Here is a 22513-nt window from a genome sequence, read left to right as displayed (position 1 = left end):
GATACTAAAATGGCCAGTGGTCTTTTTTCTAAAGCATATATGGATAGACTTAAAGATCTAAACATGAATACCCTAGAGGAAAGGAGAGATAGGACAGATATGATTACATTCAAATATCTCAAAGGTTTCCATGTACAGGAGGTGAGCCTTTGTCAATGGAAAGGAGGCTCTAGAACTAGGGGTAATGAGATGAGGTTGAAATGGGGTAGATTCAGGACTAATCTTAGGAAATATTTATTTACAGAGAGGGTGGTGGATGTGTGGATGTGTGGAACAGCCTCCCACTGGAAGTGATAGAGGCAAAAACAGTATGGGGCGGATTTTCAGAGCCCTGCTCGCGTAAATCCGCCCAAAACCAGGCGGATTTACGCGAGCAGGGCCCTGCGCGCCGGGAAGCCTATTTTACATAGGCCTCCCGGCGCGCGCACAGCGCCGGGACTCGCGTAAGTCCCGGGGTTCTCCGAGGGGGGGCGTGTCAGGGGCGTGTCGGGGGCGGGCCCGGTCGTCGCGACGTTTCGGGGGCGTGTCGGCAGCGTTTTGGGGGCGGGTACGGGGGCGTGGCTACGGCCCGGGGCGGTCCGGGGGCGTGGCCACGCCCTCCGTACCCGCCCCAAGGTCGCGGCCCGGCGCGCAGGAGGCCCAATCGCGCGCGGGGATTTACTTCTCCCTCCGGGAGGCGTAAATCCCCGGAGAAAGGTAAGGGGGGGGTGTAGACAGGGCCGGGGGGGTGGGTTAGGTAGAGGAAGGGAGGGGAAGGTGAGGGGAGGGCGTTAGAGGATTCCCTCCAAGGCCGCTCCGATTTCGGAGCGGCCTTGGAGGGAACGGGGGTAGGCTGCGCGGCTCGGCGCGCGCCGGCTATACAAAATCGATAGCCTTGTGCGCGCCGATCCAGGATTTTAGCAGATACAAAATCCAGCGTACTTTTGTTTGCGCCTGGAGCGCAAACAAAAGTAGGCTATTCGCGCGCCTTTTAAAATCCGCCCCTATTTGAATTCATGAAAGCATGGGATAAATACAGGGGATCTCTAAGTAAGTGATCAGAATGCTAAATTAATTGGACGGATGGGCAGAGTAGATGGGCTATATGGTCTTTTTCTGCCGTCATGTTTCTATGTTTTGATGAGATAAATTTGTATATCATATAGACTCAGTAATAGTATATGCAAAATTATCTCATGCATATTCACTATGGATATCCTGAAAACCCAACTGGCTGTGAGTTCCTCAGGATAGGTTTGGGAAGTCTTGTTTTAACCAATTAGCAACTTCAATGAGGCAGTTATTGAAAATTGACAGGAAAGAAATGGAGACAGAATCATAGCTGGCAATGATCTGGATATCAATAAAACTTACACAAAATCAATTTTAGTGTAGGCTCGCAAAAACTTGTAATGTGTACATTAAAAAGCCACTTAATGAATGTTGCAAAAAGATTTAGCATTCTGGTGGAAAAAAAAATGTCAGAAATAGCATGCTTATGCTAATTGTCATGCACAGAAACCTCTTGCTTCCAGTGCTCCTTTGCCTCAGTAAAACATTGTCAATGACAGCAAAGACCTTTGTCCTCTGGTAACCTATTGCTTGGAAATAGATTTGACTTTTATAAAGAAAGGCAGATTTATTCTTGGAATGCTCAAATGTGTCTCCTCTTTTACTTCCTTCTCTCCCTCTCCTCCATGTCTCCTACTGATACCTTGTGAAAACTCTCTTTTCCCATCAGAAAAGGGGGTGGGAAATGATTGCAGGTCAGCTGCCTAGTCACTATCCCCCAGGGGAGCACCCTGCATGGCTGCTCCACTGTTTTTTTGAGTAGCCGAGGGGTGAAGCTGAGTCCCCACAACCACTGCTGTTCGGGATGGCCTCTGAATGCCTGATGCTCAGTAGACAGATTAGTCACAGGGCTTTAGTTTACATATTTATAAGCATTTGATATCCCTTTGTCCTAAAGGCAAACCAAATGCGGATTGCATAAGGGAAAAAGACACTGGGTAAGTAATGGATATATACAGATATGGGTTAAACAGATAAGTGGGGTATATTAGAAAGGTGTAAGAAGTAGGTGCATTGGGTATAAACTGCATATATTTTAGTTCAGAAATAAGTTAAAGGATTTCAATGGACCTGAGAATCATGCCAATATTTTGAATCCCGTCTATTTTCACACCAATATGAAATCTCTGTGCCTTGTACATTGTAAGGCATGGAGTAATACACGAGTCTCTATGATATGTCACCATTTTGTTTTGTTTTTTAGAAGACATTTGTGGTAGGAATATGTGTAGGTGATATGAAACTTTCTGGAAATACCTCAAAAATCAGTTCTCTTCGCTGTGTTTGCCAGGTAATCAGGGTGTGGTATGAGCTGTTGTCAGGGCCAGTTTGTTTACCTTAAAGTGGGGTTTTTTTTGTTAATGCTGCTTTATCTTATGATGTACATTTTATTATCTATTTTTATGAATGTTCTGTTGTAACTTGCCCTAGTAGAGTGAGTAATAAATATTAAAATTCCACTTAAATGAAACTGAATTATGTTTGTAAGAATTTCTACAAAAAATGTTGTCTGTGGTTTTGTTTTGGAAAAGAGAAGCAAGGTGAAATGTATTCATCCTCCAGGATCTATGGGTAAAGTTCTACAGTGTTATCTCCTGTCCATGGCCTTCATTTATCAGGCCCTTTGTTTAAAGAGGTGGTTACAGTCATGTCTGTGGATGCTGAACAGCAGTTGCCTGGTCAGGTTAGGGTTCATTCTACTAGGGCTCAGGCAGTGTAATGGACAGAAGTTAGATTATCTCCTGTCAACATTTGCCGAGCTGCGACGTGGTCCTCTTTGCACACCTTTCCAGGTTATTATTGTCTGGATGTGCAGGCCTGAGAGGACGCAGCCTTTGCATGTGCGGTTTTGACTGGACTGCAGGCAGCCTCCTGCCCTGTTTGGGGAATAGCTTGGGTATATCACACTAGTTCTGGATTCATCTGACAAGATGCTAAGAAATGAGAAATGACTACTTATCTGATAATTTCCTTTTCTTTAGACTAGTTAGATGAATCCAGCTTCCCACCCTTGGCTGCCAAATGATTATGCTATGGTCCTCCTGCGTGGCTACATGTTCCAGGGGTTACTGGTAAGTGTTAGTCCAGTCCCTAAACTATTGTTAATACATTCTTTATCTGAGCTCAGTGTTTCCTGTTGGCTGAGTACTGAAATGGTTATCTGTTATTGATTAAGTTTTTGCTAGTATGCCCACAGTTGGCTTTTGAAGAGAATGCTGGCAGTCTGATATCACTGCAGGAGTATTTATAGTGTGATGTCAGCTTTGCTCTGTCTTCGTCTGCTGGTAGAGGTGCATAACCCACTGGTTCTGAATTCATATGACTATCCTAAAGAAAAGGAAATTATCAGGTAAGTAGTAATTTCTCATTTTGTATGTTGCTAGGAGCATGTGTAGAAATGAGGCAATTCATATCTGATTAAATAAAATAATAAATGTATATGGCAGCAAAGGTTTTATTATACAGTTGAAGTGTCTGCTATTCAACTCTGAGAATTTTCCAACAATGGGAGATTCAAAGATGAGTAGGGTAGTGAGTGATAGGCGGGTTCTTCCCCCAAAAGGGTTGGGCAGCTTTTGATGGTATATAGCAAATGTTGCTTACCTGATGTAACAGGTGTTCTCACAGGACAGCAGGATGTTAGTCCTCACGAATGGGTGACATCGAGGATGGAGCCCTGTACGGAAAACTTTTCTGTCAAAGTTTCAACAAGCTTTGACTGACACTGGCACACTGGGTGCACTGAGCATGCCCAGCCTGCAATTATCCCTGTGAGCCACAGGTGTCTCCCTCAGTCTCGTCTTATAGCTAAAAAGCACAAGCGAAACTAAAATAAAAGTATACAGACCCAACTCCGCGGGGTGGCGGGCGGGTTTCGTGAGGACTAACATCCTGCTGTCCTGTGAGAACACCTGTTACATCAGGTAAGCAACATTTGCTTTCTCACAGGACAAGCAGGATGGTAGTCCTCACAAATGGGTGAGTACCGAGCTGAGGATGCCCGGGAATGCACCAGATACACCGCAGATGCGCAAAGGCGTAACGACTGAGGTGGAAATGGGAACGGAGGGCATCCGCAACACCATAATGGGTTCGTGGAAGGATGTTGGGTAGTGAATTGAAAAAAGTAAGAGTAGGCGGACTGGCCAAACATGGAGCATGCCGGCTAGTCAAATGTAAGCAATAATAGGCTGCGAAGGTATGGAGAGGACTCCAGGCTGCAACCTGATAAAAAAGTACAAGCAGCAGTAACCAAAGGGAAGCTGTTAAGGCTAAGACGGACACAACAGTATGTGGATACCCACAGTGTTGTAGTGAAATGTCTGCTTGTTGGTAGGAAAGGAAATATAGACCACTTAATCAGAAGGATTAGGTCTGTGTGGCCACTGGAAGTAGCAGCTTGACCCTTGCATGAAGGAAAGAGTCAAGTGGAATTCACATGGAATGCAGTGCAATGTAGATAGAATGTAAGCACAGCATTACTGTCCAGGAATGTGGAAAACCCACTCTCTCCCTAGGGCGAGAGAGAGAGGTTAGGAAAAATTAATAGAGTATTTCCTGAGGAAAGGAGATACAACATCTACCTGAAAAGGATAGAAAGTTGAATGCGTAGAACTACTCAGTGGCAGAGGAACGGAGTCAGGTGAGTATGGAAAGAGTGCATAACTCACGGACCCTGCTGGCAGGAATGACATTAAGAGGGAAAGAAGTTCCCTTGCCAAACTGTGGAAGAGAGGAATGGAAAGGCTCAAACGTAGAATGTATGAGACTTATAAGGAGAATATATATGTTCATTCCGTGATTAGAGAAATAGAGGCGGCTTGATCAGTGGATAATCCATGGTAAGCCGACTCAGAGAGGATTACCGAAAACGGGAACCCAACTCCCAAAACGATACACCTCCTAAGAGAAAGGTGTATCTATGTGGAGGATGTCTGGAGAACAGAATCTGAGGGAGTAAGAAAAAATGGTGGAAAAGTAAAAGGGGTAATACCTCTTTTTTTTTTTTTTTTTTTAGCGTCAGGAGGTAAAGCCTGCCATATTAAACGGCAAGATTTATGTTTAGAAGGTTATGTGACGCTACCAGAACCTAAGAACATCAGTAAGTCTATGATTTGGGACTGACTGGTGAGGGAATAAAAGGTTACTGATATGATGGATTGAGAAGTATGGGAAGCATACTGATCTCAGTCAGGGAGTGGGGAAAAGAATACTGAACCCCATCCCAGTTCAACATTAGAAGAATGCTGGCTATGAGAGGCAGCAGAAGAGATATATTGAAGAGGCCTTTGATGGAAGAAAAGGCATCTAAGGGAACGCATAGGAAACATGTGCAGGGAGCAGAACCTGTGCATCGTATGGAATGATGCAGACGCCGAGGAAAGTTTAGTTAAACTCAGCGTTAAAAGATTTGCCCTGTACACATGTAATTGAGACCATTCGAGAGGATAGAACCTACGTGGAGAAGGTCTGATAGAGCGTTCATTAAATCTCTTAGATATGTGGCCCAAGGTCGCATGAAGTGAACAAGGGCCAAGGGTAGAGCTGCGCAGCTGTCTAGCAGAGCAGCTAAGAGGTAATGAGTGCTTATGAGTTGGAAAGCACATTGTCCCTATGCTGTCTGTCTGTATGCACAAAGAATTGTTGCAAAAGCAGTATTGGAAGGCATAAGGGCATAACTCATGGGTGCAACGTCCAGGAAGTTTATGAGAAACTATGCTGGAGTGCAATAGATGCATAATGGGTTGAAAGCTTTCAGGAGAAACTTTATAACCCTAAGGAATTGCGAGCATGAGTCAAAGGAGACTAGGTCCTAGTTCGAACTGGGATAAGAATCAGGGACGAAAGCAATGAAACCACTTAGGTCCATTGAGTATAGAATGTCACTGAATATAACCCATAGCAGTTTTGAATTATGAGAAAAATGCATAGTGGGAAGAAACCCCATAGCCCAACCATGAAAAGTTGAAAGGCTGAGGTTATGGAAAATATGCGCAGGGACATATAACAATGTATCAGAATGTCTGTGCGCATGCTGGACAAGAGGGTCTTAAGACTGTGATGTCCAGAAGTGTTACAGAAGGGATTTATGGCAGTGACAGTAATCCCAGTTAGTAAATGTATAGTGAGTCCTGAAAAAAGTGAGAGCTCCTTGCATGTACTGAAAGTGGTTAGCAGTAGTCTATGCAAGGAAAGTGAATGATGTTACACTCCGCAGAGAAAACAGCATTCACCAACAGTGATGCAAGAGACAGTTCACTTACCGAAGCTGGTGCCAGCGGCAGAGCTTGGGGTTGTAATGTTGACTCACCATAAAGCACATAGAAACATTAAAATAATGTACTTACTGCAGTATGGAGTGATGGTAACCAAAGATACCATTGTACCTGTGACGTCTAAAGAAAGTTGGATTTTCTTAGGTCCAGGATGTGCGGAGAGTAACTATTTTCTGTTAAAAGAAAGAATAGTGCAATTAAAACTCCCCAACCCCCCTCCCTTCTCCCCTCTGCACTTCGTAGCGCCTGGGGGAGTGTACCGGGACTTTGGTACAAGGTGGGGTGGCCGCTCTGATATCTGACCAGATGGGAGACCAGGAGCTGTCCCAATGGAGGATATCATGTAGGCTCCTGCAGGTGTGTGAGCGGTAAGTGGTACCCGCATTTCTGTATGCTGTACAAGGAGACACTGAGACCTGTGGCCAGGCCTCAAGGTGGACTTGTACATGGGGCAATGGTTGCTGAATCTCATGTTTAGCAGATCAGCCAATGCAGCTGGACCTTGGTTGGGAGGGAACCAAGAGTCAGAGCATTGGTCGGCACAGGGACTTGTTACTGACAAGAGAAGAAGCCCTGCTGCAATCCCAAGAAGATAGAGGGGTTCTCCTGATATTGTGGCTAACATAGCTAACATAGCGATATGTGACACTAATACAGTTCTAAAAGGCACATGACCCAGAACTTTTCGAACCACGGTCCGAATGGGAGAACACAACTCTATGGGAATGCCGCCGAAGCGGGTACTTACCATCCGACGTGGATCGCCGCAAGACGAGCCGGTGAAGATTGTTGACTCCGACGGTCTCCGGAGTCCTCGAGGGTAAGGCCGGGGACGTAAACGTCCATCTCGCTCTGAAACCCGGTATGGTGGCACAGGTACAGAGGAGACAGGCCAGGCGTGAGTGGCGTTTAGACTGCTAAGTGTAACAGATGGCCATAGTCCCACACCACTTGACGGTGGGGCACGCCAGGAACAGAGGAGCCCTAACGGAACTCATGTTCCCTTCCCTCGTCACAGCGGCTCGATGTGTCGTGACGCCAATGCAGAAGCCGTCGGACCTGGATCCGGAAGTTCTGGATCACCAAGGACTGCCAAAACTGTAGGAACAGTGCTGATGGCAGTGGTGATGTCGCTCTGCCCGAGCGTTGTCCAGCCTGGAGAAGGATGGCAACCGATGTGCTGGATGGCGTCAGCGGCGGACGATCACGATGTCGGCGATGATGGGTGCCACGGTGCTCGGCCCGGTCTTTCCCCAGCGCCGAGATGGAAGCCCTCGTCGTCCTGGAAGGCGATCGATGACGAACTGTCAGCACGCCTGCTCTGCTCCTGACACAATGGAGTGTCTTAAGCTAATACGGGGCTTAAAAAAGAACCCAAAGCGTGGAGCAATGTGAGGAGGCGAGGGTATTATGTGGCGGTGCTATGTCGGTATTGACGATATTGAAGGCAACCTAAGGGGCTTCGAGGATATCATCAAAATGGGTATGAAAAATCGTCAATGACTGGCCAGGAGAATGATGACAGTGACGGGCACTGACAGCACTGGCATAGGTATCTTTGAAACGATGTGGAATCGAATAATCGAAAAACATTGCCGTTATTGAAAAAGATACCGGCATCGCCTGAGTCGAAGTCGAATCAATAGGGCGTCAAGGACACCGAAGGAAAACGGAGGTGTCGAGGGCATCGATGCATGGAGGCGGGCATTTATGCCGTTTGTGGCATGGCCACGGGCATGAACTATAGGGCCACAGACGTTGACGGTATCGATTTGGACAGACTCAGATTTCCAAGTGTACATGGCATCGGTGCCCCAGACACGTGTGTCGGTGGCATCGATATGGACACGTATGGAATCGATGGCATGGATCTCCCAGTCGATGAATTCCATCCCGGCATCAACGCCAGTCCTGGAATCGGCATGGGCATCGATGCCAGCCATAAGGCTGCCATTGGCATCAACGCCCATCCACGGAATCGAGCCGGCATGGATACCCACCGATGGGACCCACCTGGGCATCGAATTTCACCGATGGGAGCAGCCTGGCATCGACTGCCCTCGATGGATGCATTCTAACATAGATGCCCATGGATGAAACACCTGGGCATCGGTGTCCATCGATGCAAAAGGACCTGGCACCGATGCCACCGACGGACAAGCCATCCGGCACCGATGCCATCGACGGACAAATCATCCGGCACCGATGTCCATCGATGGACAAGCCATCCGGCACCGATGTCCATCGATGGGGACCATCCGGCACTGATGTCCACCGATGGGGACCATCCGGCATCGATGCCCACCGACGAAATCGATGTGGCACCGATGCCCACCGACGGAAAAGGGCCGGACATCGGTGGGGAGGATGGGGCATCGATGGCATCCCCAAAAAGGGGGTGGCATCGATGAAGTGACCCTGGGATCGTTAAAAAGTGTCTCGGGCAACGGTGGCGGCGACCCGAGTATGCATGGCAGTGACTAACAGCGTGTGCGTCAATGGCATGCATCCGGGTAGGGACGGCACCGAGGAAGCCCAAGGGAAAAAAACAGTGCGTAGGAGGAAAAAAGCCTGGTAGCACTGAAAAGCAAAAAACATGGATAAAGGCATCAGGGCACCGTGGGGGGAGGGGCGCTGATTACATATAAAAGCCCAGGGCGGTTTAGGAGGGTACCGGTGTAGTGATAGGTATCGACTGCGTGAGGGTACCAGGGAACGAAGGACTTGAAGCTACAGAGTAGGGATGTGAATCGTGTCCTCGATCGTCTTAACGATCGATTTCGGCTGGGAGGGGGAGGGAATCGTATTGTTGCCGTTTGGGGGGGTAAAATATCGTGAAAAATCGTGAAAAATCGTGAAAAATCGAAAAATCGAAAAATCGCAAAACCGGCACATTAAAACCCCCTAAAACCCACCCCCGACCCTTTAAATTAAATCCCCCACCCTCCCGAACCCCCCCCAAATGACTTAAATAACCTGCGGGTCCAGCGGCGGTCCGGAACGGCAGCGGTCCGGAATGGGCTCCTGCTCCTCAATCTTGTTGTCTTAAAGCCGGCGCCATTTTCCAAAATGGCGGCGAAAAATGGCGGCGGCCATAGACGAACACGATTGGACGGCAGGAGGTCCTTCCGGACCCCCGCTGGACTTTTGGCAAGTCTCGTGGGGGTCAGGAGGCCCCCCACAAGCTGGCCAAAAGTTCCTGGAGGTCCAGCGGGGGTCAGGGAGCGATTTCCCGCCGCGAATCGTTTTCGTACAGAAAATGGCGCCGGCAGGAGATCGACTGCAGGAGGTCGTTCAGCGAGGGTTCCGGCGCCTCGCTGAACGACCTCCTGCAGTCGATCTCCTGCCGGCGCCATTTTCCGTACGAAAACGATTCGCGGCGGGAAATCGCTCCCTGACCCCCGCTGGACCTCCAGGAACTTTTGGCCAGCTTGTGGGGGGCCTCCTGACCCCCACGAGACTTGCCAAAAGTCCAGCGGGGGTCCGGAAGGACCTCCTGCCGTCCAATCGTGTTCGTCTATGGCCGCCGCCATTTTTCGCCGCCATTTTGGAAAATGGCGCCGGCTGAAGACAACAAGATTGAGGAGAAGGAGCCCGTTCCGGACCGCTGCCGTTCCGGACCGCTGCTGGACCCGCAGGTTATTTAACTCATTTGGGGGGGGTTCGGGAGGGTGGGGGATTTAATTTAAAGGGTCGGGGGTGGGTTTCAGGGGGTTTTAGTGTGCCAGCTCACGATTCTAACGATTTATAACGATAAATAGAATCTCTATTGTATTGTGTTCCATAACGGTTTAAGACGATATTAAAATTATCGGACGATAATTTTAATCGTCCTAAAACGATTCACATCCCTACTACAGAGGTCCTAAAGTTAAGGAAAAAATCCCTACCCCACTAGCATAAGCAAGCAGAGTGTCACAGAGACACTCGCAAGCTGTTTAAAGTTAACTGAAAAATGGGGGAAGGGAAGGCTTCAGTTAGTTAACAGCCTTAAGATAGTGACAGGAACCGACCGAAAAAATAAGAATTAGTACTCACCGAGCGTCATAAAAACGTACGCGGAGGGAGACCTGTGCAGGGAAAAGTGTTTTTTGAAGTGAAAAGTTAAGTGTTTCCATGAGGTAATTAGTTAAAAAAATCCTCACAGAGCTCCAACCGCTATGCTTACTGCAGAGCGGAAAAAAGAAGACTGAGGGAGACACCTGTGGCTCACAGGGATAATTGCAGGCTGGGCATGCTCAGTGCACCCAGTGTGCCAGTGTCAGTCAAAGCTTGTTGAAACTTTGACAGAAAAGTTTTCCGTACAGGGCTCCATCCTCGATGTCACCCATTTGTGAGGACTACCATCCTGCTTGTCCTGTGAGAAATGGTGATTCCACAAGGCATGGGAGGGAGCTTTTTAGTATTTAGTGAAAAAAAATGTAGTTATCTTATGGAGCACAGGGAGAGCATCCACAGTGTGATGTTCATCCTTTGGGCTTTGTGCATCTGCTAGAGGGACCAATCAAATCTCTCTTTGGCACAATGAAATTCTGGCTACTGCATCTCAATAAAGATATAGTTACAATGGAGAAGGTACAGAGAAGGGTAACCAAAATGAAAAAGGAATTTGTTGCCAGAGGATGTGGTTAGTGCAGTTAGTGTAGCTGGGTTCAAAAAAGGTTTGGATAAGATCTTAGAGAAGTCCATTAACTGCTATTAATCAAGTTGACCTAGGGAATGGCCTTTGCTATTATGGCATCAGTAGCATGGGATCTTCTTGGTGTTTGGGTAATTGCCAGTTTCTTGTGGCCTGGTTTGGCCTCTGATGGAAACAGAATGCTGGGCTTGATAGACCCTTGGCCTGACCCAGCATTGCAATTTCATATGTTCTTATGGGATGGAATGGCTTCCTTATAAGGAAAGACTAAAGAGATTAGGGTTATTCAGCTTGGAGAAGAGTTGGCTGAGGGGGCTATGATAGAGGGCTAGAAAATCATGAATAGACTTTAACACCTAAATGTGAATTGGTTATTTACTCTTTCAGATAACAGATGCACTAGGGCAGCGATTCTCAATCAGTGTGTCATGACACAACAGTGTATCGCCAAGTACCGGAAGGTGTGTTGCAGCTCCTGGTGTCACACTGCCCCGGGTTCTATTTCCCTTCTCCATTTTGCCTGCCCCCAAGAGCCAATGGGAAGTCTCCCTTCTTCCTGCCCCCGCGAAGGCCAATCGGAAGCCTCCTCTCTTCTGCCTGCCAGTGGAAGTAGGAAGAAGGGAAGAATCCTCTGATTGGCTGGTGGGGTAGGGGCATTTCATAGCTCGGGAGTGGGGTGGTTTGAGGGGGACTGGGAGGAGTGGCAGTGTCCAGGCCAGTGGCAGCAAAGAAGCCCAACCCCAATGAAGCAAGTCCACCATGGGAGCTCATCCCCATGGTGGTGGTGAAGAGGAAACCCAACCCCGATGAAGTAAGGCTGCCACAGGAGCTCATCCCCTTGGTGTCAAAGAAGCCCTTCCCATGGTGGCAAAGAAGCCCTTCCCATGGTGGCAAAATAGAAGGCCTGCCAGAGTAGAGCCACGGCATAATTGGAGCCCATATCTGCTGAGAAGGAAGAAGAGATTTGGCTGTGAGGCCTGGTGCATGCATGTGAGAATGGGAACCTGAGTTTGGGTGTAAATGGGAGCCTAGGTGTGGGTGTGAATGGGAGCCTGGTGTGAATGGGAGCCTGGGTGTGTGGGTGAGAGCTTGTGTGTGGGTGTGAATGGGTGCGTGAGTGAGAGCTTGTGTGTGGGTGTGAATGGGTGCATGAGTGAGAGCTTGTGTGTGTGATAGAATGGGAGCTAGAGTATTTGAGTATGATTGAGAGCTTGTATGTAAGTGAAAGAGCATGTGTGTGATTGAGAGAGAGACTGGTCAGGAAGATGACTAATATGTGTAAGAGAGAGACTGGTTAGGAAGATGACTGGTGTACGAGAGAAAGACTGGTCAGGGAAGTGACTGGTGTGTATGAGAGAGACACAGATTGGTCAGGGAGGTAACTGGTATGTGTGTGAGAGATAGAGACTTGTCAGGAAGGTGTGTATGAGAGAGACACAGATTGGTCAGGGAGGTGACTGATGTGTGTGAGGAAGAGAGACTGGTTGTAGGGTCTAATTGGTGTATGTATGTGTGTGACTTGTTGTGGGCCCTAAGGAAGAGGACCATGAAGACAGAGCTTCAGCAGCCATTGCTGCTTCTGGCGTGTGCTTTTGGCCTCCAAGGTAAAGGAGTAGGAAAGTTGCTGGAGAGGGGAAGTAAAGGTGGCTTTTTAAGTTTATTTTTCTTGATTTACTGCCTCTTTAATTATTGGTTATTATGTGATGTGTCTGCTATTTTGAAATTTTATTGATATTTAGAAACTGTTTAATAATTTTTATGAGTTTTTAATTGTTGGATGTTATTCCATTCATCAGCTGTTTTGTAACATTTATTAGTATAGCTTTATAATTATTTCTGTGTAGGGATCTATAGCAGCTTGGCTTGTTCTGTTTTCCTAATAGGAGGTGTATTAGTGTTTAGGGCCTGGTTTAAATATTTGTAGCGTTGCTTTTTCATAGATAGGGTGTTATTGTTTGAGTATGTTCCATAAAGCAGGTGTAACTTTGTGCAGATTAGTTTGTGTGCATTATTGTAGATCCTGGGACTATGTTAACTGCTATATTTCTTTCCATTTCTCCAGGTTAAAACAACATATATCCCTAAAAGTAAAGGAAGGATACGCCAAACTCATGGTCCTCAGAAAACTTAAACCACTTCTAACGACCGCCAACTTTCGATCAGTACTGCAAGCGCTAATATTCGCAAGCACTGACTACTGCAATACCCTTCTACTAGGTTTACCATACACCTGCCTAAGACCACTACAAATCTTGCAAAACACAGCTGCAAGAGTATTAACTGGCAAAAGAAAAAATGATCACATCACTGAAACACTGGCCGAACTACACTGGCTTCCCATTGAACAAAGAATAAAGTACAAAACACTATGCACCATACACAAATTAATACACAACGAAAATGCAGACTGGCTTAACACCGCCCTTCGCGTACACATCCCCAACAGAAACCTAAGATCAGCCAACAAAGCACTACTAACCATTCCATCAGTCAAAACAGCAAGACTAACACAGGTAAGAGAGAGAGCATTATCATTATCAGGTCCCATACTATGGAACTCCATGCCCTTGGAGTTAAGATTACAAAGAGAAAACAAAACATTTAGGAAAAACCTAAAAACCTGGCTCTTTAAACAAGCTTTTCAAAAAGAGAAGGGAGAATGAAAACCAGGGAAATGCATGGTACGAACAAGAAGCACCCAACCACACAACAGTAATCACTAAGTGTGTTTTTAAGTGAACTTTGCAGTAAAGGATAAAGCTACAATTAGAGAATGAGTCCTGTACTCAAACTGCTATAGAATTGAACTAGACATGTTTTTTCAACCTCATTTAATAATTAATCTTGCTTAAAAACTGTTACCAAACCGTATGGCACCCATGTAAAATGTAAGATTACAATAGCATTACTTTATGTGCCATTATGTAAACCGTTGTGACGGTACCCACCTTAACGACGGTATAGAAAAAGATTTAAATAAATAAATAAATATGCAGAGTGGCTTTTTTGGTTTTCCATTCCAGTTTCTATCTCCATATTTATAATTTGTGGTCTTTCTGTACTTGGTAATAGGTCAGTTCTGTGTGTGTGTACAAAGTGAGGTATTTTATTAGCATGTAGGCATTTGTATCAATCTTATTTGTTGTGTTTCTCAATAGGACATGCATTAGTGGTAAATTACTGTCTTTTCATAAGGAAGGCTATTGTGCCTGTTAGTACATTCTAATGAATTATGTTGCATCCTCTAATAATCTTATTGAACATATTAATATTATAGCTGTTACTTAACAATTCTTCTTTACTGAATATGCAAATCTTGTGATATTACACTGTACTTATATGCAATTTAAGTAAACCATTGTGATCATTCACTGGAACGACAGTATATCAAAAGCATAAATAAATAGATAAATAAATAAAATAAAGGGAGTTTGTTTTGCTTTTACTGAGATGTCATCAGAACCAGAGTATCTTTTTTATATGGTGAGTTGTATGGTAATGCCCTAGTTCTGCTCTGCACCCATTGTTGGGGGTCGAGGGAGTTCCTGTGGATACCTTTAGCTCTATGACGGTCACATGCATGTGAGAACCATCTGTCAGGTGTGTCCCGGCTGAAAAAAGGTTGAGAACCACTGCACTAGGGGGTACTCAATGAAGTTGGCGAGTAGCACATGTAAAACAAATGGGAAAAAATTATTTTTCACTCATCGCACAATTAAGCTCTGAAATTTTTTGCCAGAGCATGTGGTTAAGGCAGTTAGCTTAACTAGCTAGTTTTAACTAGGTTTAAACAACATTAGGACAAATTCCTGGAGAAGTCTATAAACAGATATTAGTCAATTTGACTTAGGTAATAGTCTCTGCTTATTACCAGCCTTAGTAGCACAGGTACTTGCCAGCATTAGTAGCACAGGTACTTGCCAGGTACTTGTAGCCTGGATTGGCCACTGTTGGAAACAGGATGCTGGGCTTGATGGACCCTTGGTCTGACCCAGTATGGCGACTTCTTATTTTCAGTGAATAGACCATCTGAAGGGAACAATCCCCTTAGCCCAGGGTGCAACATTCCTCTTTCTGAGGAGGTCTGCTGCTGATGATTAGAAAGGAGAAGAGAAGTCTCCCTGTCTGTCTTTGGGACCTGAGGAAGGACTGTTAGAAAATTCTGCTAAATGGTGACTGAGATTTCATGGGAAGAGAGTAACTTCACTGAAATTATGATGAACTGTCTAAGAAATTGATTCTCCTGTTTTGTGTATTTTGGACTATTTGCTGATTTTTCTGCCTTTTGTGGACTTTTATTCTTGGATACACAAATTCCTTTTTCTTGTTTTGGAAGACAGTATCAGTGTGAACTGCTGCTTTCTTTTGTTGGGCTTTATAATTTTTGCTATCCTCCACTGGATGAATCCTGATCTGGGGCTGCAGACCAGTTTTTCCCACCCCTGCAGTGCCTGAAGGTGACCCCCTTGAGAAGGGAGGGGGATATATAAATAATCTCTCATTTGTATAAAACATTCTTGCATTTGTATGTGTGGGCCCACACAATTTGTGCATGTGCATGTTAATTTCTTCAGGACCCCCTTTAACGTGCACAATAATGACTTCTTGTATAGCTCGCTATTTTCAGCATACACAAGAGGGCCTTAATGTGCTCACTGAAGGGGTATACAGGGCCCTAAAAGTCAAAACCGCTGTATGTGTTTCCTAAAAGGAACTCTCAAGCCTAAATCTTTTAACACTTAGTTTGAACACCGAAGGAAGTCAGTTAATTAAACCCTTGAGTGTGGATTTTAAGTACCTCACCATACATTTTCCTTACAAATCAATGTTCTCATTATAAATGAGTGAGATGAGACAGCCTGTTGCAAGGAGTTCAATGAATACTGAGTTTCATCAGATCCAGTGGAGACAGAAGCGACACAACAATAATCTTGCATTACACGTTGGCTAAGCCTTGTGTGATTTCAGCAGCTTAGCAAGCAATGTGAATCTGCTTCTTTTTAATTAAAATTGGCTTTATTGTAAAAGGCTGTCGCAAGTCTAAATTAATTGGTGATATCAATAATGTGAAGGCTGAGGATTGGAGCTATAGATATTCTACAAATCTCTCATCCTGTGAACGTACTGTACTATTCCCTTATGGGGGTTCTCCAGTTGTGTGGCTACGAGAGAAATGATTAAGATGTTGCTTCAGATCTTTTATGCAGTTGATGTACAGCCATGTGTTGGGTGTTTATTTACTGACCAAAACAATGAATCAAGCACTTTTCCTTTTCTATTTAAAAAAAAAAAAAAGAAATCCCACGCATAGTCTCATATTGATCACACAAACAAAGGGTGTCCCAGCCTGTCCTATTGATTCTACGGTCAGCCAGGGTTTCCGGATGTACACATTTCAAATACATAAGATAAACGTGCATATGCTGGGACCCCAGTGTATGCAAATTTATCTCATTAATATTTTTTTGTATATCTTGAAAACCTGACTGTGGGATCACCAGGACAGGTTTGGAGAGCCCTGGCAAAAAAAATATATGTCTCTATAATCTCTTTAGTAAATAGAACCATACAGAACATATTAAAAAATAAACACATATGGTTGCTAAGAGTCATACGGAATTCATAACCAGGTAAATGTTAGATAAAAGATAAAAAGTGCAATTTGCTTCAATAATTACAGATATGACAAATATATCAGGTTATTAGATGGATTTATTTTACCATATCTAAAAGCAGGGAACCTTCTAAACTCAGGAACACAAGATCAATAAAGACAAGCAAAAGGCCTGTGGCACTCACTTTAACAGGTTATTGTAGAGTCATATCTGCAACTGCTCACCTTCCAAAGCTGTCTGCAGCTAGTATCACTTGTTTTCAGGTAAACAGATGAATCCACCAAACTAGCATACACTGGTATGTTAAGTAAAGTCTACAATGACTATATGGCCAGATGCTAAGAGATATTATTTTCAGACTATCATGTTGAGCTAGCTCACATGGCAAGCCAGCACATGGGAGTGCTTACCACAGGGCTATTTGAAATTATCATCTGGAAACTGTGCCCAAAATAATAATGTGCTCTGCAAAACCAATTTATGATTGTGCCCGGAGGAAGTCTGAGAAGTAACCAGCCAAATTTAAAGATGAATCTTGAGACACAGCCATAGTGGATCGAAATATAAAATGAGGTGAATAATGATTCATTATTAGGAATGTCTGGTTATAACTGGATGATATTTCATCTTATTAATTCTTGTATCACCATTTTTGTTTTAGGTGTGATTTAAGGATGTACAAGTGAAACCGTGTGTTGTTCATTTTGGGATCTGCTATTCATGATACATATTCTGAAAGCAGTTTTCCCAGCTAAAGCTATCGTGGGTATGTATGACGATGGGGCCAATCTCGGAAATGGTGGAGAACCGATAATAGAAGATTATCCTCTAAACCAGAGACAGCAAGGGATTAGTATTCTCTAGCTGTGTCGCATGACCCTGCTTTGGAAGGAGTAGGGCTGTAAGGGTTATCTGGATAGCAAGTAACATTAGTCTGAGATTTCAGCCCTTTCTACCTGCTTATTGTGTCTGATTACACCAGCACAATCCCTGTGAACAGAGCCATAGAACTGTGTGTATATAATGTACACTGTCTTCCAATCCAGCACTGAAGTGTGCTGAGTAATTTCCGACTTCACAGAAACTATTTCTCCTAGAGGCATGAAGGTCCCTGCTGCACACTTCCGGTTCTGACCCTGAACAACACCAGAATAAAGAGGGTCCAGGGCGCCCCAATGCTCTCTCCCACCTGTCCAAAGGAATATATATGAGTGTACTTGGTGGAGAGCTTCTTTAGGGAAGTATTTGGGGTAGGGACAGTTGGGTGGGGGGGGGGGATTCTGGCAGGTAGGAGGGAGGATGATGAAGGAAAATCAGGTGCATGGAAGGGGGATCAGGATGTCACCATTGTTTATTCCTTTGGCGGGTGAGAGGGGTGGTCAGGGTGCCTGTTGCCAGCATCCATTTCTATTCCACCAAACAGAAAGGACTTAGCTGGCTAGCACTAACTGGCTAAGTTTAGGCAAGCAGACTTGAGCAACCTAAATCTATTCTAATAAGGTTTAGCTGGCTAGCTTAATAACAGGTCAAATTTGGCTGGCAGTTAGCAGGCACTCTGGCATTTTTTGAACATTGGTGTTGATGTAATTGCAAATATTTCATATCTGAGATGGTTTAATTGCTGTTTTAAAAAGAATATCTATCAATTGATCACATAATCAGTGTAGACTATTTAAGATACCAGCATATTAGTTTGGGTGATTCATCTATTTACAAGTGATGCGCGCTGCAGATGTCTTTTGCATGTTTCCAGCTGAGGATAGGACTACAGCACGTTTTTGAGGGTATGCAGGTCCCTTGCTCATTTATATGGGTTTATTTTACTATAGCCTACAGCAGGGCTTGGTACCTCTGGTCCTGAAGAGGCCCAAACCAGTCAGGTTTTCAGAAATGTCCTAATGACTATGTATGAAATAAATTTTCATACAATTGAGGGAGTGTGCATGTAAATTTATCTCATTCATATTCATTAGGGATATCCTGAAAACTTGAGCAGTTTTTAGGACCAGAGTTGCCTACCCCTAGCCTACAGAACCTTTTTTTCAAAAGCAGTATCTGAGGAGACTTGGGCATCCTGTCTATAATATATTATAATGGAAGGGGAGGAAAATCCAATTGCTTCAGCTTTCTCAGCCCATGAAGAAAACAAAACAAGCTTTTATTGTTTATGGAGGAAGTTTCCTTTTTTTCTGGTCTCATGAATACGTTTATCCATCCCTTTTTTTGTTAGACCCATAAAAACAGAAAATATGTATCAGTTTTTCTAAGTTCCTTGTCTCAGATGAATCTTCACAGTCCTTCAGAAATCCAAACTATGGGGTAGATTTTAAAAGGTACGCGCGGGTGTCCATGTGCGCATGCTACCCGGCGCACACATGGACCCCCAATTTTATAACATGAGCGCGCTGGTGCGTGCATGTTATAAAATCGTGGGTCAGCACGCACAAGGGGGTGCACAATTGTGCAACTTGCATGCGCCAATGCCCGCAGCCTTCCCCCGTCCTTCCCAGGCCGCTCGATTTCGGATCGGCCTAGGAGGAACTTCCCAAACCCCTAATCTAAACTTCCTACCCCTTCCCCCTAATCTATTCCCCCCTAGCCCTATCCTAAACCCCCCTCCCCCCGACCTTCGTTTTACCTTCTGGCCTGCCTCCAGACAAGCGCAGGTTGCGCACGCCGACAGCCTGCCAGCATGTGATCCCCCGGCACAGCGGCAAATGGCCACTGTGCCGGGAGCCTCTGACCCCCACCCCTTCCCCTTTTCCGAAGCCCCGGGACATAAGCGCGTCCCAGGGCTTTACGCGTGTGGCTGAGCCTTTTTAAAATAGGCCCGGTGCACATAGGCCTTTTAAAATCCGGGCCTATATGTAGTCCAGGGGAAGGCAACTCCTGTCCTGGAGTGCCACAAACAGGTACAGTTTTCAGGAAATCCCCATGAATATGCATGAGATAGATTTGAATAAAATGGAGGTACTGCATGCAAATAAACTTCACGCATATTTATTGTCCATATCCTGAAAACCGGACCAGTTTGTGGCACTCCAGGACAAGAGTTGCCTTACCCCCTTATGTGGTTTTTCTTTTTTTAAGAGTTATAGAAATGAGGGTAGAACAATCTCTTCAGTGAGATGGAAGACTGAGTTGATCACTGGAATAAAATGAGAAACAGGGTTCGTGCCCACCTCTTTCATATCAGACACCTTCATAAGGTTCTCTTACCGAGAGGACTTGGTGCTTGTGACTCCTTCTTGTTGAACACAAAGCTATTAAAAAGGCTGTTTTCAATGAAAGAAAAAAAAAATCATAAAGTTCTGGTAATGGCTCTAAAAGAAAGCCAATAAGCATGTCAAGTATTAAATTCAAATCCCATACTGGCACTAAAGACCTTACTCTTGAATGAAGGATCTTTCCTTTTTTTCGTAATCTTATATTATCAGGATGAGAGGAAACTGATTAAGAACTCAATTTATTTTCTGTAGTGTCTGTGGCCACTCCATGCACGTTTAGAAATCTCCAGGATAACTGAAGGTTAAATCCTGCCTGCAAAAACTGTAATATATTAGAAAGAGACTTTCTGCACTAAAATGACATTCTTGTCACAGCATTTGGAAAATACATGCCCATACTCCACCCTTTGATCTCAAAGTAGAAGACTTTCTAGAGCAGAGAAGTCAATTCCAGTCCTCCAGGGCCAAAATCAAATCAAAAAATGAAATTTGACCCAGTTTCTGGACTAAGTATATACAAATATGTCTGATAAATATTCATTGTGGGTATTTTGATATCCAGATTTTTTTGTGGCCCTCAAGGCCTGGAGTTTAGATCCCCTGTTTTATATATTAGCCCTATATTCCTGACTTTGTTTAAACATCTTTTCTTTTTCATATATTTCCTTTCGACAGCCAAGACAAAAGGGATACGTTGTGGATGCGTGATTATAAGCCTAGGCCTTCACTAATGATATCCTGAAGACATTGTAACATTATTGAATCTCCTAATCTCATTTCTAGTTGCCCTGTGCATCATTATTGATGTGGGCAATACTGAATTCTCACTATTATTAAGTGAAAAGATCTCTTTAGTTGTTATGTTTTGTTTTGTTTTTTTTATTTGGAATGAGAAGCAAATTGCAATTTCAGATACAGAGCCTTATAAATTATTGAAGGACTCTGAAAAATCCAAAATTTCTTGGCCTTTTTGCTGGCGTTAGATACAATTAGATTGACGTTAGAAATACTGCAAAGAAAATATGTTCCATAGAAAGTTTATTTTAGGCCAGTTTCTTCATGCATCTTGGGGCTCCCAGTTCCACTGAAACCACCAATTATAATCCACCTATAACAATGACGCTCTTCAGTAGGAGCTATGGACCTTGGCTCCCTTCTGAATCCAGTAGGAGGTATGCACATACTTTTTTTTTTACTTTGTTTTGTTAGGAAAAAATAAATGTCGGATCACCCCAATGTAACTCCCTCCCCCACCCCCATGGATCTTCCCTCTATCTCCCCCAACCTTCCTGACTCTTCTTACATCAAGTCGCCTTTCTTCACACAGTCGCTCCTGCTCCTCTGGTGCTACAACTGTAAATGTTGCCAGCAGACTGGGGCCGGCACCATTATCTATTGTTTTGTGCAAGAAAATGCTGCCAGCCTCAGTCTGCTGGTGCCATTTTCTTCTATGGAAATTTTGATAATGGCATGGCCTCAGTCTGCCGACACCATTTACAACTGTAACACCAGCGAGGCAGGAATGACTGGGGATAGTCCAGGGATTTTTTTTTGGGGGGGGGGGGGGAATTGCATGAGGGCTCGAGAGGGGTTTGTGTTTTGGAGGAGGATTTTGCAATGGGGTGCCTTCATTTTAAAATGAAACATAAACAAATTATATTTTGATAGAAAATAAAATAAAAACTTTCATTTTAAAAATGAAAGCAAACAAAATGGGAAATTTTGTTAAAATTTGTGTTTCATTTCCAACGAATACAGCGCATCCCTGGAATCTGGTATACATTCACCCCGAATCCAGCCCCTAGGTGCTACTTCCGATGATGAATGAAAGCCTATCCTCCCCCCATCTGTAGAATAAGAGGCACCAGGATTACTGCAGAAAGAGCAAAAAATACTACTGCTAGCATTGATGAACTACAGAGTTTTCATTTCTTGGAAAAGAAAATTCTGCCCCATTTTACTTTTTCCATGCTGCAAAAACAGGAAGAAATTCATGTCATCATCATACTAATAATAATAATAGTAGGGATAATAGGAAACAACTTCAGTCACTAATCAAGTAAAGCAATATTTTCTTTTCCTTTTTTTTACTCACTATTCTGCCAGACTGTTGCAGAGGCGTCGTGGGCCCAAAGGCTTCCTCACCATACACTGCACCTCGGGTGAGAAGAGAAGGACTTGCGATTGCCGAACCCTAGAAAGGAGAGAGAGAAAAAAAACTGTAGCAGGAAATGGCATCATCCTCCTGAGAGAACCACAGTCACCAAAGTGAAAGTTACTAAGTGGCAGTAAGGAAGCAGGGAAGGCTTGTCCCTCCCGATGATCGACAGGCTATTACTCAGAATGCTGCGTCTCCTACAGGAGACAGAGGTAGACTGTTGGGTTGAGGGAGTGTAAGTTCAAAACAAAAAGCTATAGCATCTGATGATATCCTGTAGAGCTTCACTGCCTTCCAACACGTGATTGAGGAGGGCAAGTTAAAAGTGCACAATGATTTATTTAATTTATTTATTTATTTATTTATAGCTTTTTTTTATATCGATATTAGTAGCAAAATCATATCGGTTTACATTAGAACTAAAGGTTGAAAGTTTACAAATAACAGGTTACGGGGATGGGATGAAAGGAACCAAGATGCAAAAGGAACTAAGAAAGCAAGCAGAAAACTGTTGAGTTAAAAAGGCATAACGGTTGGAAAAGAAACAT

At 44.4% G+C, this 22513-nt stretch overlaps 1 protein-coding gene across 2 annotated transcripts in view; it reads right to left on the bottom strand.

Annotated features, from left to right (window-relative positions):
• PPARGC1A (PPARG coactivator 1 alpha) overlaps positions 1 to 22513 on the bottom strand; it is a 1526193-nt gene that overhangs the window by 819080 nt on the left and 684600 nt on the right. For both annotated transcript variants that reach the window (XM_029590158.1, XM_029590166.1), the window contains exon 2: positions 21903 to 22001. In XM_029590158.1, coding sequence (XP_029446018.1) covers positions 21903 to 22001 — 99 coding nt within the window. The remainder of the gene's footprint in view (positions 1 to 21902; positions 22002 to 22513) is intronic.

Source organism: Rhinatrema bivittatum, chromosome 1, assembly GCF_901001135.1.
Source record: "Rhinatrema bivittatum chromosome 1, aRhiBiv1.1, whole genome shotgun sequence".
Lineage (NCBI taxonomy): Eukaryota > Metazoa > Chordata > Amphibia > Gymnophiona > Rhinatrematidae > Rhinatrema > Rhinatrema bivittatum.
The sequence above is the reverse complement of the archived record's forward strand: the minus strand, read 5'-3'. Positions and strand labels throughout refer to the sequence as shown.